This window comes from Melozone crissalis, unplaced genomic scaffold, assembly GCF_028551555.1.
Source record: "Melozone crissalis strain CALT ecotype California unplaced genomic scaffold, PUWL_Pcris_2 ptg000041l_1, whole genome shotgun sequence".
NCBI lineage: Eukaryota > Metazoa > Chordata > Aves > Passeriformes > Passerellidae > Melozone > Melozone crissalis.
This window is the reverse complement of record NW_026535819.1, coordinates 6,082,000-6,096,410: the sequence shown is the minus strand read 5'-3', so window position 1 is coordinate 6,096,410 and position 14,411 is coordinate 6,082,000. Positions and strand designations below refer to the sequence as shown.

The following is a 14,411-nucleotide window of genomic DNA, read 5'->3' as shown; positions in this document are numbered from 1 at the left end:
TTAGGCTATGCCTGCATGTCAGAGAATGTGAGGGAGGCCTGGAGGATATTTATAATTCAGCAGTTTTTCCAGAGCTGTTAATGCTCCGTTGCTCTGAGATGAAGCAATCCCATTTGCACTTAGGCAGCCTTGCTGTAACCAGTCAGCCCCAGCTAGTGCAGCCTCCTGCTTCCACTCTGAGCAGCAAGGCTGAGCAGAGGTTGTCTGCTTGCCTGTGTTACAGATTAATTATGCAGAAACCCCTCTGCAGGGAAGCTTTCCCTGGCTTCTGTCAGTGGCCTGTTCTGGTAACACCAGGATATTGCATCTGTATAAATGTCAAATTCTTTCAAGCACCGTGCTGCTGGTTTGTACTTCAGTAGCCTGCAGTGCTCTTTGCTGCAAGGGAAACTGTGCTGTGGAGGAGTGAATTTCCTACAACTGTTGCTGTGCTTTGCTGCCTTTCTGCTTTGCTGAACACCCTTTTTGTGCTGGACAGGGAGTAGCTGATGATACTGCAGCTCCTGCTGTCTTTAAGGTCCGTTTCTGATGTAGGTTTGTAGTGATGACTTTTCCTGCTGTAAGTGCAGCTACATCTGTTCACTCAAAACAAACCTGTTGTGTTCCCTCCAGAAGTGATGCATTGCATCTCCAATGTCATTTGCTCTCAGCAGGGGAGAATCAAGGGAGCATGTCTGAATACAGCTTGTGGTGACAGCCACACAGGAGGTAAAGCCTTGCTGATCCTCAGAAACCTGCTCCTGCAGTGGGATCCTGTGCTCACATCTCCCAAGGCCTTAACCAGCACTTGCTGCTGGCACTCAATGCAGAGCTCTGCCAGATTCTGCTTTTAAACAAGATGTAATTTATGAAAATACCTTTGTCTCATTAGGACAAGTGGCACCATGAGATATTGGTCATTCTTAGAGAGCTGTGTTTGTCTGCAGCTCTGGCTCCAGAGGAGAAAAATCAGCTCTAGCTGCTGTGTCTCAGACCCTTTTATCTCCCCTCTTGCTGGCTCTGATGCTGAAACTGGGGCAGAAGGGAAGGGAGAGTTGGGAGAGGCTGAGTTAGGAGTACCAGCCCCAGTACCAGTGTTGAGTCAGGGGTCAACAAGCTTTCCTCAGCAGCCTCTTCTCATCTGCAAACCTCTCCTGCTGAGTGGCCTTTTGCTGATAAACACCAGCAGTGATAGATATTGATGGAGGGTTCAGAGGTTCAGGGAAAACATGTTTGAACCTTGTCCATAAAACCAACCAGTCACCTGGTTTGTCCTGCTGAATGGTGCCTCTGTAAAGGAGCCATCCCAAAACACCTGTGTTGATCCTGGAATGAAAAAGTTGCTGTTAATATAGAAAGCCCTTCTCCTGGGCTATTGTATTTGTTTTGGGTAAATGTGTACTCTATAGAAATGACTCACAGGGAAACACGTCTGAGCATGGCTGGGTGTTACCTCTTGGGTAACTAAACCTACTTTTAGCACAGGGTTGACTTGAGGCAGCTTATTTACTGAAAGTCTCTTCAGCATGTTCGAGCCAAATTGCAGTGATGTTACATCATTCTGTATTAATGAAATTATTCCAGAAATGAACTTGGCCTCATGTGCAGGTTAATTGGCACTATAAAGACCTCTCTGGTACAGCTACGTTGGCAAACTCTCCCAGCTGAAGCAGGGTTGATATTGGCAAAAAAAGTCACTTAACTATTCTGGCATCATTGTCTTCATGTGCCCTAAACCTGCCTTAGAGGCAAAAACATTTGTCTGCACATCACTTGTGTTAGTGATGTTGTTCCTAGTCTTGTGTTCATTCCCTCTGAGTTTTCATTTGCCAAATTTACTATCCCAGCAAAGCCTTGGCCTATTGAACTGACCCATGTCTGGATTTTTCTCATATTTGGGGGCAAGTGTTGAATTTTTTTGGCTTTGAAAGGTGGCTTTTTTCTTTTTAAGTAGCTTTTTCTTCATAAGAGCATCTTGTGTTCTAAGTTAGCTTTCTTAAAATACAGCCTTGTAGCCATGTCTTGTGCCCTGTGAGGGGGGCACATTATCAGAGTTCTCCTTGGTGCAGTTTACATTGCTGTCTTTCTTCACTGAGAGTTTAAATTTAGTCAGCAAAATCCAAATCTGGAATCTCTCAGAATGACAGCTAACACTTAGGGGATGAAGAAAGTTTATAAATATACACCAGCAATGGATAATCAGCAAATCTTCATTTTACATCTGTGCTCTGCCAAAAGTGAAAAGGCTTTCGAGAAAAGCCGTGCTGTGATACAGAAACAGACACTGGCTCAGAAATTTACTGTATTCTAACTTAATCTTGTAAGCATCTGTACAGAGCCAAATTCAGAGTTTTTCCAAAGTGTTTGGGACCTTCTGAAACTTAAAAATCTGTTAGAAGCAAAGGAGAAATTTGTGTTGTGATTTTTCCAAAGGGCCAACAGGCCCTGGAAGAGTTGGGATTTTCTTCACTCTATTTTAAATTTTGTGGGGTTTACTATACAGTTGTTGGCAATGAGCCTGAACACCCCTCCTTCTGTGCCTTCCACCCCCCAGTAACAGGGAATTCTCTCAGCTTGGGTTTTTTCATGCCCCTGTGAGTCTAGCTTTATGGACAGGAGGTGGGGATTAGAGTTCATTAGAGGTAACTTAGTTAAGTTGCCCTCATGCCTGTTTTATGCACATTTGATTGTAGTTGTAGTTGTGGAGTATGAGATCTAAGAGGTATTTAGGCCCAGAGTTAGACAAGTTCTTCAGAGTGTGGTGGGTGTGAGCTGCAAGGTGGCACAAAGCAAGAGGAACAGCACATGTGAGCCAGGCTGGGAGCACTGGCACACAAAACCCTGAGTGTGGGGCTGGTGGCTGACCTGGGCAGAGCTGCTCTGGGTTCCTCTGGAAGTTAAATGCTTGTGGATTTGCCTATGGGAGGAAAGCACTGGTGGTGGGCTTGGCAGCCTGGCACATGGCTCATTCTTGGCTAACCCAGCTCCAACAGAGTCTATCAGAACAATGGAAGTAGGAGTTGTGGGGTGACTCAGTGCATGATGAGAGTTCCCAAAAAGCAAATGCGTCTTTCAGCGTTCAATACGCACGTTATTACAGACTGGTGCTTTAGTAACCGACTCATCTGGCCAGTTATTCCCTGCTTTACACTCAGGACTTTGGTAGTTCTTTGCTTGTGATGTTTTTGCTCCTGGCACACACCCCTGGCCTCAGACCAGGAAGAGCTCGTGCTCTGTGGATGTGGCAAGAAGTCCTTGGATATTTGTTGCTTTGGGTTGGTCTGCCTTAGCACAGTGTGTAACAATAGATTGCACAGCTTTTGCTGTTACACTCCCTTCTTGGATTTGTTTTCCTGATGTCCAGCTTTTCTTCTTTGCTTCCAGATGACAGAATGTAAATTACAAATACCTCAAAGCAGAGTGGCTCTGCTGGGCATGTCCCATCTTTAAAGTGCCATGTACCCATCCCTTGCTGCTTGCAGCCAAGTCTGTTAGAATTATTTCTCCATGCCTTCTCCCTGCTCCACCCTTGCTTACCCTTCCAAAACTTTTCTGACTTGTTCTATAACTTAAGTTCTAAAGGGTCATTTTTCTGTGACTTACTTTCTCCATTTGGCACAATTTTTGTTTCCTTATGCAGCTTTTCCTGTAGCACTTGGTCACCAGCTGCATGTGATTTTTTAATAACCTCCATTGTTTCATTTCTTAGAGTATTTTTAGCATAATTTATGTTACAAGGAGCTTAATAGTTTTAAGATTTAGATACAAGGAGTGGTTGGAAATATTTCTTCTAGGATAACTCCCAGTGGTTTGAGAAGCCCTGAATGTACTGGAGAGCCTGGCTTACCTAGAGCAGTGATCTGGAGTACCTGGGATGCACTGCCCTGGGAAGCTCCTGCCTGTGGGACATAGTGCACGAGGTGCAGCATTTCATGTCTGTCCCTTCCAAAGGACACATGGCTGGGTTCGTGTGGCTGGAGTGCAGACAGAACTGAATGACTTTCAAGGAAGCTGTTAATACACAACCAGGGATGCTGATGCTGGAGAGTTTTGTTCTGGTGACTGACTGACTGCCACTGCCATTCTCCAGGAGGAATTCTCACTCCCTGGCTTGTGCTTGGGCCTTCATCAGGATTGATCACTGCCTCGGAGGGATCTGTAACACACAGTGCCAAAGATGTGCTTTACAGAAAAAGGCTTTCCTGGAAATAAAGTTAACGCCATCAAAAAGATACCAGCTTACTCCTAAGGACAATATCTAAATAATTATTTGAATACTGTGTTTATTTCATGCTTGCCTTACTGTTTTTGCTCCAATTCTTTCCTCAGCTGCCTTTCACATACTCAGTGCTGTCATCATCATCCCCTGTCCCCCAGAGAAGCTGCCTTGACTGTTCCTAGCTTGGTTTCTCAGTTGTGGCTGGAGTGTCTCCCATTAGCTTTTTTTTTTTTCCCCTGTACATTTGCCATTAATCCTTTTTCCTGTATTTGTCTCATGTCCAGTCAAGCAGGGATTAGGCAGCCCGTGCTCTTAACTGCATCAGTGGAATCTGGTTTTGAGCTGACTTTCCCCTACTCTTCCTTCCCTGTTCACTCCTCCCCAGCTGCCAGTGAGGAGCAGGAGTGGATGTATGTCAATCCTGCTGGGAGACAGCAGGTGAAGCCCTGCAGAAGCTTTGAGCTTGCCTTGTTCTCCCTCAGAAATGCTGGGTTGTGTGATTGGCTCATTCTAAAAGCATTGGTGTACACATTTAGCATTTAGGGAGCCTTTACATATCACTGCCCTGGTGCAAATGAAGAAAATTTAGTATTTAGGGAGCCTTTACAAATCACTCTTCTGGTGCAAATGAAGAACTGAATCAATATAAGCTGACGCCACAAGGGAGATGAGGGTAGGTGTTCTTCACCATGGGCCATTGGAATGGGTTTGCTGGGAGTTCAAAAGTTAATTTTGTGAGTAGCTTGGTAGATGCAGTGACCTCACTGCTGAACCCTTGTTTAAAACACTTGCAGTGAAACATCCAAATAAGACTTGTTTCAGATGACAAAGGCTTGCTCAGTTCTCTCAGTGACACAGTCTGCATCATCTGTCTCTGAGCCATTTTTCCATCATAACTGCTCATGTCTGCTGAACAACAACCAGCACTTGTCAGCTGGAGAATGCAGGGCTGTTTGCAGAGGGGGAGATGTCCAGCTCCTTGGGCTGGCAGTGGTTCTGGCCAGTGATGTAAGCTCAGCACAGCAGAGTGACTTTATTGTTGGGAGTTCCCTGCAGCCCTTGCCCTGCTTCTGCTCAGGGAAGGCAAAACCCCTCTGTGTAAACTTGTAAGGCACATGTCAGCCTCCAGGTTAGACTAGGATTGCTTATGTTGTGTATCCAGCTGGTTTAATGGTCTTCCCCAAGGGATGTGGTGTGTCACTTCTCAATTTTCCTGGGATGTGTTCCCACTGAGCTTCCCAGCGCTTATTGCTGCATTGTGTTTGCTTCTGCTTCTCTACCTGAGCTTGACAACAAAACTGAGCAGATGCTGGCAGCCCTGAGCTCCACTGATGTGACCTGTTCCTGGTGTCTGCCCACAGTTCATCCTCCTCACTGTGCATTCCTCTCCTTTTCCTTGCCAGGCATCAGGATGGCAAAGCCTCAGAGCTGCATTTTTCTTTAATAACTGCTGTGAAGTGCCCTGTCCTAAGCCCTTTATTTGGAGATACCTGCAGGTTCTGGATTGTAACTCTAAACCAGCTAATGGCTAAATGAGGGCTTGCTTTGTGTTACATATGTATGTTCACCCACTTTTGCAATTCCTGTGTTTTATAGGCAGTGATTAGGCATTGTTTGTGGCAGGGCCTGCTGTGTTTGTAGGATGGGATGTGTTTTGGTGTGCTGTGAACAACGGGGTGTTCTGGTTCCTGAACATCCTAGAAAGTCAGTTTCAAAACAGGCTTTTCAGGGATTTTTCCTTGCACTTACCAAAGGTCTCTCCTACTGCTTTGCACTAGATAACCTAGTTGAAATAGTAACTGTCTCCTCTGGAGCAAAATGCAGGATTGTTCCAGGCTTTTCCAAGCTATGGGAGTGTCAGTGAGTCTGCTCTAATTCAGCCTTTGGAAGGGCTGGGGGTTAGATGGGGCTGTTTTACTGTGTCTCTGCAGATGAAAGCAGAGCTCTGTAAAGGAATGGTGTAGAAGATGCCTTTGAGGTGCAATCTGCTGAAATAACATGATATTTTGTCTCTCTTATTGAGGGGATTGTACCTGCATTGCAGGGATTGTGTCCCTTACTCCCCAAAAGAGACACTGCTGGTGTATGTCAGGGCCCCTTGAAGGGCTGTTTTTCACTGCACTTAAAAGAATCTGAGCTGGGAGTTGGCTTGGCAGCCTCTTTAAAATGGTATTATCTCTCCTGTGCCTTATCAGATAAGATGCTGCTGCAGTGGTGAAGCAGGGAGGAGGGTGCAGAGGACTGGCTCTGCTGAGAGGGGGATTAGTTCTGCTTGAAGGCTCTGACACAGATCCACATCTCAGAAGGGGGACAGTGAGCATGTGGACTGAGCATCAGAAACAGGAAAGCTTACCCTTCCCCTCTGAGGAGGAGGAGGAGTAAATCTGAATAAGAAGCTCTTTGTGTGTGCTTATCTCTACTGTCCCATTTAGCCTGAGGTTTTCCCACATTTGCCCCATGCATGAAACATCAGACTGAGACATTGCTCTAGTGAAATGTTTGACATTAAAAGCTATTTTTTGTTGCTGCAGCCCTTTCAGTAAGGCTGTGGCCTTTTTATGACACTGTCTGATGTGTGCCATAAAGCAGGAGTGAAACATCTGCTTTTCCAAATGCTTCAGCAAGGCCAAAGTGTTTCAGGGGGTGGTGTTGGAAGGTTGATACCCACAGCTCAGCTCTGAGTCTGTAAATAGAAGTTTTAATCTCTGCTCTAGTGTTTCATTAGCTGGGTTTTCATGTGGGAGAGAGGTTCACAGTGTAGCCCAAGATAGCACGGGTTGGATATGTGGCCTTTTTCTAGAAGTGTTTGCTTTACCAACTTGAATTCAGAGTGAGCCATTCAGAGTGCTGGTCTGTCCATGGCACTTTCAGCACAGCTGGAAACATCTCTTCTTTCAGGTCTGTTTGTTGTGTGTTTTTCTGCCTGTCTCCAGAGCTGTGTCTGAGATCATAACCCAGAGTGGCCTTGGAGGCTTCCCTGAGTTCACTGCTGCCCCTCCAAAATCAGGCAGAGCAGTGGGTCCCTGCTGGGCATCATTCCCATCACTTGAATCCTCACCATGCTGTGGTGAAGCATCTCCCAGCTGCTCTTTCCCTGGTGAATCTTCTCTTGAGAGGCAGAATGAGGGGTGCAAAAAGCTCTTCCTCGAGCTGGAGGTAGATGAGCAGCTCCAGGATTAGAAAACCTCACAAAGCTCTTTCCAGAACTCTGCTTCTCACAAAAGCTGCCACAGGATTGCACTGGTTTATTCTGAGGAGGTATATTTAGGTCTGGAAAGAGTAATTACACAGCTTTGAATAAGTCTGAAGTCAGAAGAGGGCAAAGCTTAGTTTGGCAGGAATTCAACCTTCTGGGAGTCTTTTTGCAAAATGATACAGACAGCTTTTTTAAAATAAAACTTCTGAGGACCCGTTGAATTGGCACCTAGACCTGGGATTGGTGTGAACTATTTCTGGTTCTCCAAATACAGAGTGAAACTTAAAATTAGACACTTCTGGTTTTAAGCTGTTCATTTCTGCTTTACTTTTAGTTGCCTTGTGATTAGGATGAAAGAAAAATTCTCTCAGTGCAGCCCTCACCATGCTGCTTGGGTGGTTTTTTTTGTTTCTGTATGGTGGTTCATAATTGTACATCAGAGAATATTCCAGGGCTAAATACAAAACTGCTCATCATCTGAGTTCTCCTTTTTTTTGTCCCTTTTTTAGTGTTCTCTAATTACCAGCCTAACTTGAAGGGAGGTGGGTAGGCAAAGCCCATTTCTTCTCCACATGCCATCTTTGGGAAATGTGGAACTAATTTTTTAGAGTTCGGTTTGAAACAATAGAGCTGTTGCTTGTTTGTCTAGTGATACAGACCCAGCCCCCACCCTTTAAAATAAAAACCCAAAGAAGGTTGAAATTCATTATTGAATGATTGTGAAACTTGTGACTGGAAAGCAGCTCTGGATTTTGTCTTCTAAACTCCTCCTTGCCATGTGCAGGCTGTTCCAAAGGCACAAAACCCCTAAGCTGTGTGTGCACCTGCAGCTGAGGTTCATGATCACAGTGCTGTGGGTAACATAACACCCCCAAATCCTTTTCCTAATCCCTTGCACTGTGTGGTATCTGCAGCAGTTCTGGAAAGCCAATGTACATCCTTAATAAGAAGCAGAATGTGTGTTAGAGGAGCTTAGGCTAAAGGCAAATTAGCTCTGGGGCTCTGGATTGCTAATCAGGACTTTTTACCACGTTTGGAAGTAATTAGCCTTCATTGGACTTAGCAGCATCCAGCAGATGCTTAATCATGGCTGTATTGTAAAAGGAGCAAGAATTCCTGAGTAAGGAAGCTCAGCTCACAATGCTGGAGCAGCTCTTGATCCCACTGAGGATCCTGCAGCTCTGGGAGCTGGAGGGAGCATCCCGTGAATGCTCTTGTCTGGCAGGGCTGGGAACCAGGTGTGCTGCTGGGTGCCTGAGCAGCTTTCACTTGGAGCTCTGATGTCAGTAGTACCTTTACCATCAGCTTTGCTTTCTAGAAAATAGCAGTTCCTTTCCAAAGGTGACTAATGCTCCTAAAATATTCAGTGTTTCCTGCATCCCCCTGTACCTGCCTTGTGTTCGCAGGTGGTTTTCCATTCTGTTGCATACCTTTTCTCATCTGTATCTTGAGTTTTTCCTTCCTTCAGGCCATTTAAGATGCTTATTATTGAGGCAGGTTTAAGGCACCCATATTTGAAATGTAACATGCCTAATTTGGCTGGCATGGTGAATATTTTATTACAGACAAAACCTTTTTAATCCCTCTGGATGTGTTTCTTCCTCCTGTCTGAGGGAGCTGGGGTGAGTTGAGTGAAGTAATGAGAACCAGATCTCATCTTGAATTAATAATCCCGGATTCAAAGGTATTTTTGGCACTTAGATGTCTCACTTTTTACTGACTTAATAGTGAGCCTGAGTTCTGTCTGGAAGGGATTTAAGTTCTCTACCTTGAAGGAATTGTTGCCTTCTGTTTTCTCTTGTTTTAAACAGGGATGATCAGCCTTTATCTGCATTACAGAGGATTACAGAGTTCAGTTTTTTGTCAGCTACTCCTTTTCTATTCTCTGTGTCTCCCTTGGCTGGCACATTTGGTCCCACAGAATGTCTTGGAGGACCAGCAGGGACCTCCTGGCTCAGGGTTGAGTCCCTGGATTTGTCCCCTTGGGCTCACCTCGAGGTTGCCCTAATGGAATGTGAGCTACAGCTTCTTCCCCTTCCTTCCCAGGAAGAGGAGACACAACCAAGGCTGATCACTCTCCCCTTTGCCACCATCCCTTTGGCCTGGGTCAGATGGTGGGAAACCTCCCTTTCCCTGCTAAAGCAAACAGTTTATCAGCTGCCCTTGCACCTTTGTCCTGTGCTAGGAGGAGAGATAAGAGTCAGACTTGCTTGCTCACAGCTGTCAGTGCCTTCCCTTCCTCCCCTGGCCTCATCACTTTGAGAGCTGGACTGGCTGAGGGCCAAGCTCTGAGCCTGTAGAGGCTCAGTAGGAAACTAGAGCCCTGTGGAAGGACCCACACACCTTATTTCCAGGTTCCTTTGAATCGGCTTCCTTGGAATTGTAAAATCCAGTTTCCCCTGAGGGCTGTGTGGAAGCCAGAGCTGTAGCTGAAGTGATTCCTGCACTCAGGAAGGTTTCTTCTCTTCCTCCTGCAGGCTCAGGCCATGCCAGAGCCATGTGTTCCCCACTCAGCCTGGAGATCAGGATGGTCTGCTCGGAAGCTGTGCAAGCAAAGCCACCTCTCCCCTGGCTGAGCCCCTGCAGGATTTGAGCAATGTTTGCTTGGTGTGACCATGTCTGCTTGCCCCAGGAGCATTTCCACATGTGTTTGTGTCCTCCTTCAAGCTGGCCATCCTCACTGGCTGAGTGCCAGCCCCAGGAGCAGGGAAGGACAGGCCATCCAGGACACAGAGCACTCTGCTGTGCAGAGGCTGTACAGACACATGCTGGGGGAGATAAGTTTGTGAACCTTCAGCCCAGTTCAGGTGTGGAGATTTGCTGAATGCAGGCTGGACAGAGAATGAGCTAAACCGGCTGAGCAGGAAATGTCAGAGCTTGGGAGAGTTTTAAAGGCAAATTCTGTTGATGAGATGATTAGTATTTCTGTAACCTGGGTGGATTTTACCTGTATTGACTAGTGAAAAGCTTGATGCTAACTTAACACCTTTCAGTTTCAGGTGAACCAAGCTGCTGCAAGGGATCTTTATGGGCTAGGATGCCAATCATTAAAAAAGATACTTAATAGCTGGTCTTGATTTAGCTTTGTACATTTATTTGAGTTTTTTTTTCTTCTCATTCTCACAGAGAGGAAGTCCAGGAGAACTGTGTCCGCTGGAAGAAGAAATTCACCTTTGTGTGTAAGATGAGTGCCAACCCTGCCACGGGGCTCCTGGACCCCTGCGTGTGCCGAGTGTCTGTGCGCAAGGTGAGCCCCAGCCTTGCTGCTGCCAGGTACCCCCACACCAGTGCTGTGCTGGCAGCTGCTTACTGACTGCTCTTTGGCAGCAAGAAAAATTGTGTGGGCTGTGGTGGGAAGGAAAGATGGTTTGGGACAGGATATGCTGGAATGGAGCCTCTCTCTCCAAGAAAAGCCCTTGATGGAGAATATGGGAAGCAACCAAGGTGGTGGTAACTCTTGAGAGAGAGGCTTGTGAATCCTGAGAGCAGATTCCAGGACTGAGTAATGAATTTTCCCCCCCTGTTGCCCCAGCACATATAATAGCTGCTTTTCCTGTTTTGTTTCCCAATATAGGAGCTGAAGGGCGGAAAAACCTACTCAAAGGTAAGAGCATAGAAAGGGCAAATACAACAGAGTGAAGATGGTCTTGTCTCCTGCAAGTGCTTTACACCCATTAGAAGCCAGTGGCTGCTGAGTGGACCAATCTGGAGAGATGTTCATTTGTTCTTAGTTTGAGTCTGAGCTTAGAGATTTCCCAAAAAATTCGACTTGCTGGGACAGGATCCAGATTGCACTGGATATGGATTTGAGATGGGGGTTGGAGAGATGATCTGCATGTCCTCAAACTTTGGGGAAGTTCTGAGTCAGATGTGAACTCTCTGGCTTCTGGCAGCATGTCTCTAATAAAGAAACAGGCTCCAATTCTGTTCTGCAGAGCACAGCAGCCAGCTGGGGCAGGCACCTCAGTGCCTCAGGAGAGCAGGCAGGAGCCCTCAGCAGAAATCACTGCCTGCCAGAGCACAGGAGACACCAAGGCCAAAGCCAAATGGATCAGCAGGGATCTTAGTCTTGGTTTCTCTTCCTCACATTTTCTTGCCTGTGCTGTGGGACAGACAATGGGCCACCCCCTTCTCCTCCTTGTGCTGGATCAAGAGACAATGTTGGCTTAGAAGCTGAGCTCACACAGTGCCCAAAATGATGTTTGCTTGAAAATGAGTCACTGCTGCTGGCTTCTAACAAACAGATGGTCACACACAGCCATGTAAGAATCCCTTCTCATCAAAGTCCTTTGAGGCCATGGAGGCAACTGGCTATGAAAGGTCCACTGCACTAACTTCTGTGTTCTGCTGTGCTGGGTGGGAGAAGGCATTGTGGCTTTGTTCCTTTTTTGTTGTAATTAGGACATGGTCTCTAGGGCCATCAGTCTCTTTTTCACTAAATTCACACTATGGGAAGGTTATTCACCCTGCAGAGCTGCATGTCCAGGGAGAGCAGCATAGCTGGAGGAAGGGACATAGCAAATGCATCAGCCTTTGCCTCCTGCAATGTCTATGCTGAAGCTTTCTGCAGGGTTTGGGAAGGCAGAATTAAAGGAAACCTGAAGGCACATTTCTATGGTGGAGTTAACCTGGAGACCTTATTCAGGTCATGTTCTAACCTACTTCCTTTTTGCTCAGTCTTGAGTTTTGTTTAGTGGCATTTAACAGAGACTGACTTCCTCTAGCCCAGAACTGGAGACCAAATCTCAAGTACTTCTTGTCTCTTGGGCTGGTGTCTTGCTTGGTCTTCGTGAAAAAGACAGGTGTGTTCTCTGAGAAGATGATCTGAACCAGCTCAGAAATGAGAGATGTCACACCAGATTGCAGTCTTGCCCAGTGAACCAGGCTTGTTCTAAGCAGGTTCTCATGACAGAACTGGTTTGGGCTTCCTGATGTTTCTAGCAGAAGTCTGTGGTGCATGTCCATGCAGCTATTTTCTTATTTTACATCACGAGTCCCCACCCTTTTAAACTCTCCAAATTCAGCTGAGAACTCCTCCAGTCACAGCAGCAGATGTAGAGGAAGATGAAACTTGTGAATGCCCTCTGCACTTGGCATACCTCATCCCCATGAGCAGGGACTGAGGGTGTTGGGGCTGTTTGTGCTGCAGGCAGATTCCAGTGCCTTGCACACCTTGGGGTTTGACGTGAATGTCACCTCGGTGTCAGGGGTGACAGGGCGGAAGGCGACAGGAAGGACTGATAAAGCAGAAACTCTTTCCCTGAGCTGGGAGAAACACCATCAGCTGGCTGGAAAACTGAGGAAACTATTCTGGAAGGTTATATCTGAAAACATCCTTTTGTTAAGGGATCTTTCCTCTATATACTGGGAGTCTGCTTCCTGAAAGAGTTTCTGACCTCAGCACATCATGTGAGCTGCTGGAGGGTTCTCCCACACTCTGCTCCAGTGCTGATCTCCTCTCAGAATTCAGTGCTGTGGTGGAGGAAGAGGGATCTGGGTCTGGGCCACCCCTGTGCCCTGCTGTTCTCCTGGTGTGGTAGTGCTGTGTCTTTGTCACAGTGATGGATTGCAGCTCCCTCTGTGGCTTTCCTCTGTCCTGTTTACCTCTAAGAGATAAAAACTTTTTTCCTTATGGGTGAATAATTAGCAAACAGCATAGCCCTTGGCTAGAAGAGACAGAGAAATTTCTGCAGCAAGGGCTGAAGAAACACTTGCATTAAAGGAATTCTTAAGAAATGAGAAGAGAGGAAGAAAGGTTTGGGGTTTTTTCCTGATAAAAGGTTCCCTCTCTATCCCATTTTTTTTTCATTTGCCATCAGAAGTTGCCCTTTGAGGATGGGATGAAGGAAGCAGTGACATTAATCTTGCTGTTTCCCCCTCAATCATGTATCTTGATCAGACTGTGATTCTTGACTTGGAGCAGTGGGAGCCAGGGGTCCTCTGGCAGTGACTGTTTTGTGCTGGGACTCTCCATCAGCTTCCTCAGCACCACAATTCCATAGCATGGTGCTACTGTTGGGGCTCTCTGTTCAGTTGTCATGCAGCTGTCAGCAGCAGGGCAGAAGGGGTGTGCTGCAGAGCCCAGGAGGACAGAAGGACCTGCTGCTGCTGCTGCTCCACCTGTGCTCCCTGCTCCCCTGGGAGCTGCCCTGCCCTGCTGTGACGCAGATGCTCCACGCCTGGATGCTTTGGCCACATACAGAGTACAGCATGTCCTGCTGATCAGATGAGATGGGACACAACTGCCTTCTGTTCCTAGAGCTGTGCATAAAACAAGCTGTAACTTTTTCTTTGAAACACTGTGTTAATACACCAGGGTTTAGGGCAGGAAAACAAAGGTGCTCTTCATTGTGTGTGTATTTACTCTGGAGGCATCGGTGCCCTTTTAAAAAATGCGTGTGATCTTCAGCTTTGTCACCTTCCCTGTTTGTTAGAGAAGGTTTAGAGAGCTCACAACTAAATCTCTCCAAATATTTCTCTTTCCTTCTGTGTGCCAAACCAACTCCTTGCTGGTTAAACCTGAGCAGCGTTGAGGAGGAGCTGCCCAGCCCAGCAGCTGCCTCTGCGGGGTGAGGCTCAGGCAGCGAGTGCCACATGGCCCTGGGCCTCCAGCTCCCCGTGCCCATAGCCTGTTGTTTTTGTCAGGATGGTGTCACTTTCCCCTGTAACAATATCCTTTCATCTCCTGGTTCACATGCTCCACTGCATTCTGGGATGGCCTGATACAAAGAGTGCCTTATTATGTTTGTGTATGTGTGATTCTGTTTTTTCCACATTGTTGACCTGGTGCCTTCCATGTCCTTGGTTATGCAACGGCTGCAGGCTGGTTAACACTGTCCTGGCCACCGGCACCACTGTACACCCTTCCTCCACGTGGGCTTGGCTTCCTGAAGGTCTCCAAGTGTCCATCTAGCTCAGGGTTAGGAATGTGACCCTGTCCATCCTCAAGAACAGGGAGTCTTCACAGCCACCACTCTGTGTCCTGGCTCTGCTCTCTGCCTTTGGTCTGTGTGACAC

General features: G+C 46.8%; 1 protein-coding gene across 3 annotated transcripts in view; it reads left to right on the top strand.

The window, feature by feature from the left end:
* EEIG1 (estrogen-induced osteoclastogenesis regulator 1) overlaps nucleotides 1-14,411 on the top strand; it is a 36,514-nt gene that overhangs the window by 9,711 nt on the left and 12,392 nt on the right. For all 3 annotated transcript variants that reach the window (XM_054284139.1, XM_054284140.1, XM_054284142.1), the window contains exons 3-4: nucleotides 10,521-10,641; nucleotides 10,969-10,998. In XM_054284139.1, the coding sequence (XP_054140114.1) occupies nucleotides 10,521-10,641; nucleotides 10,969-10,998 (151 nt within the window). The remainder of the gene's footprint in view (nucleotides 1-10,520; nucleotides 10,642-10,968; nucleotides 10,999-14,411) is intronic.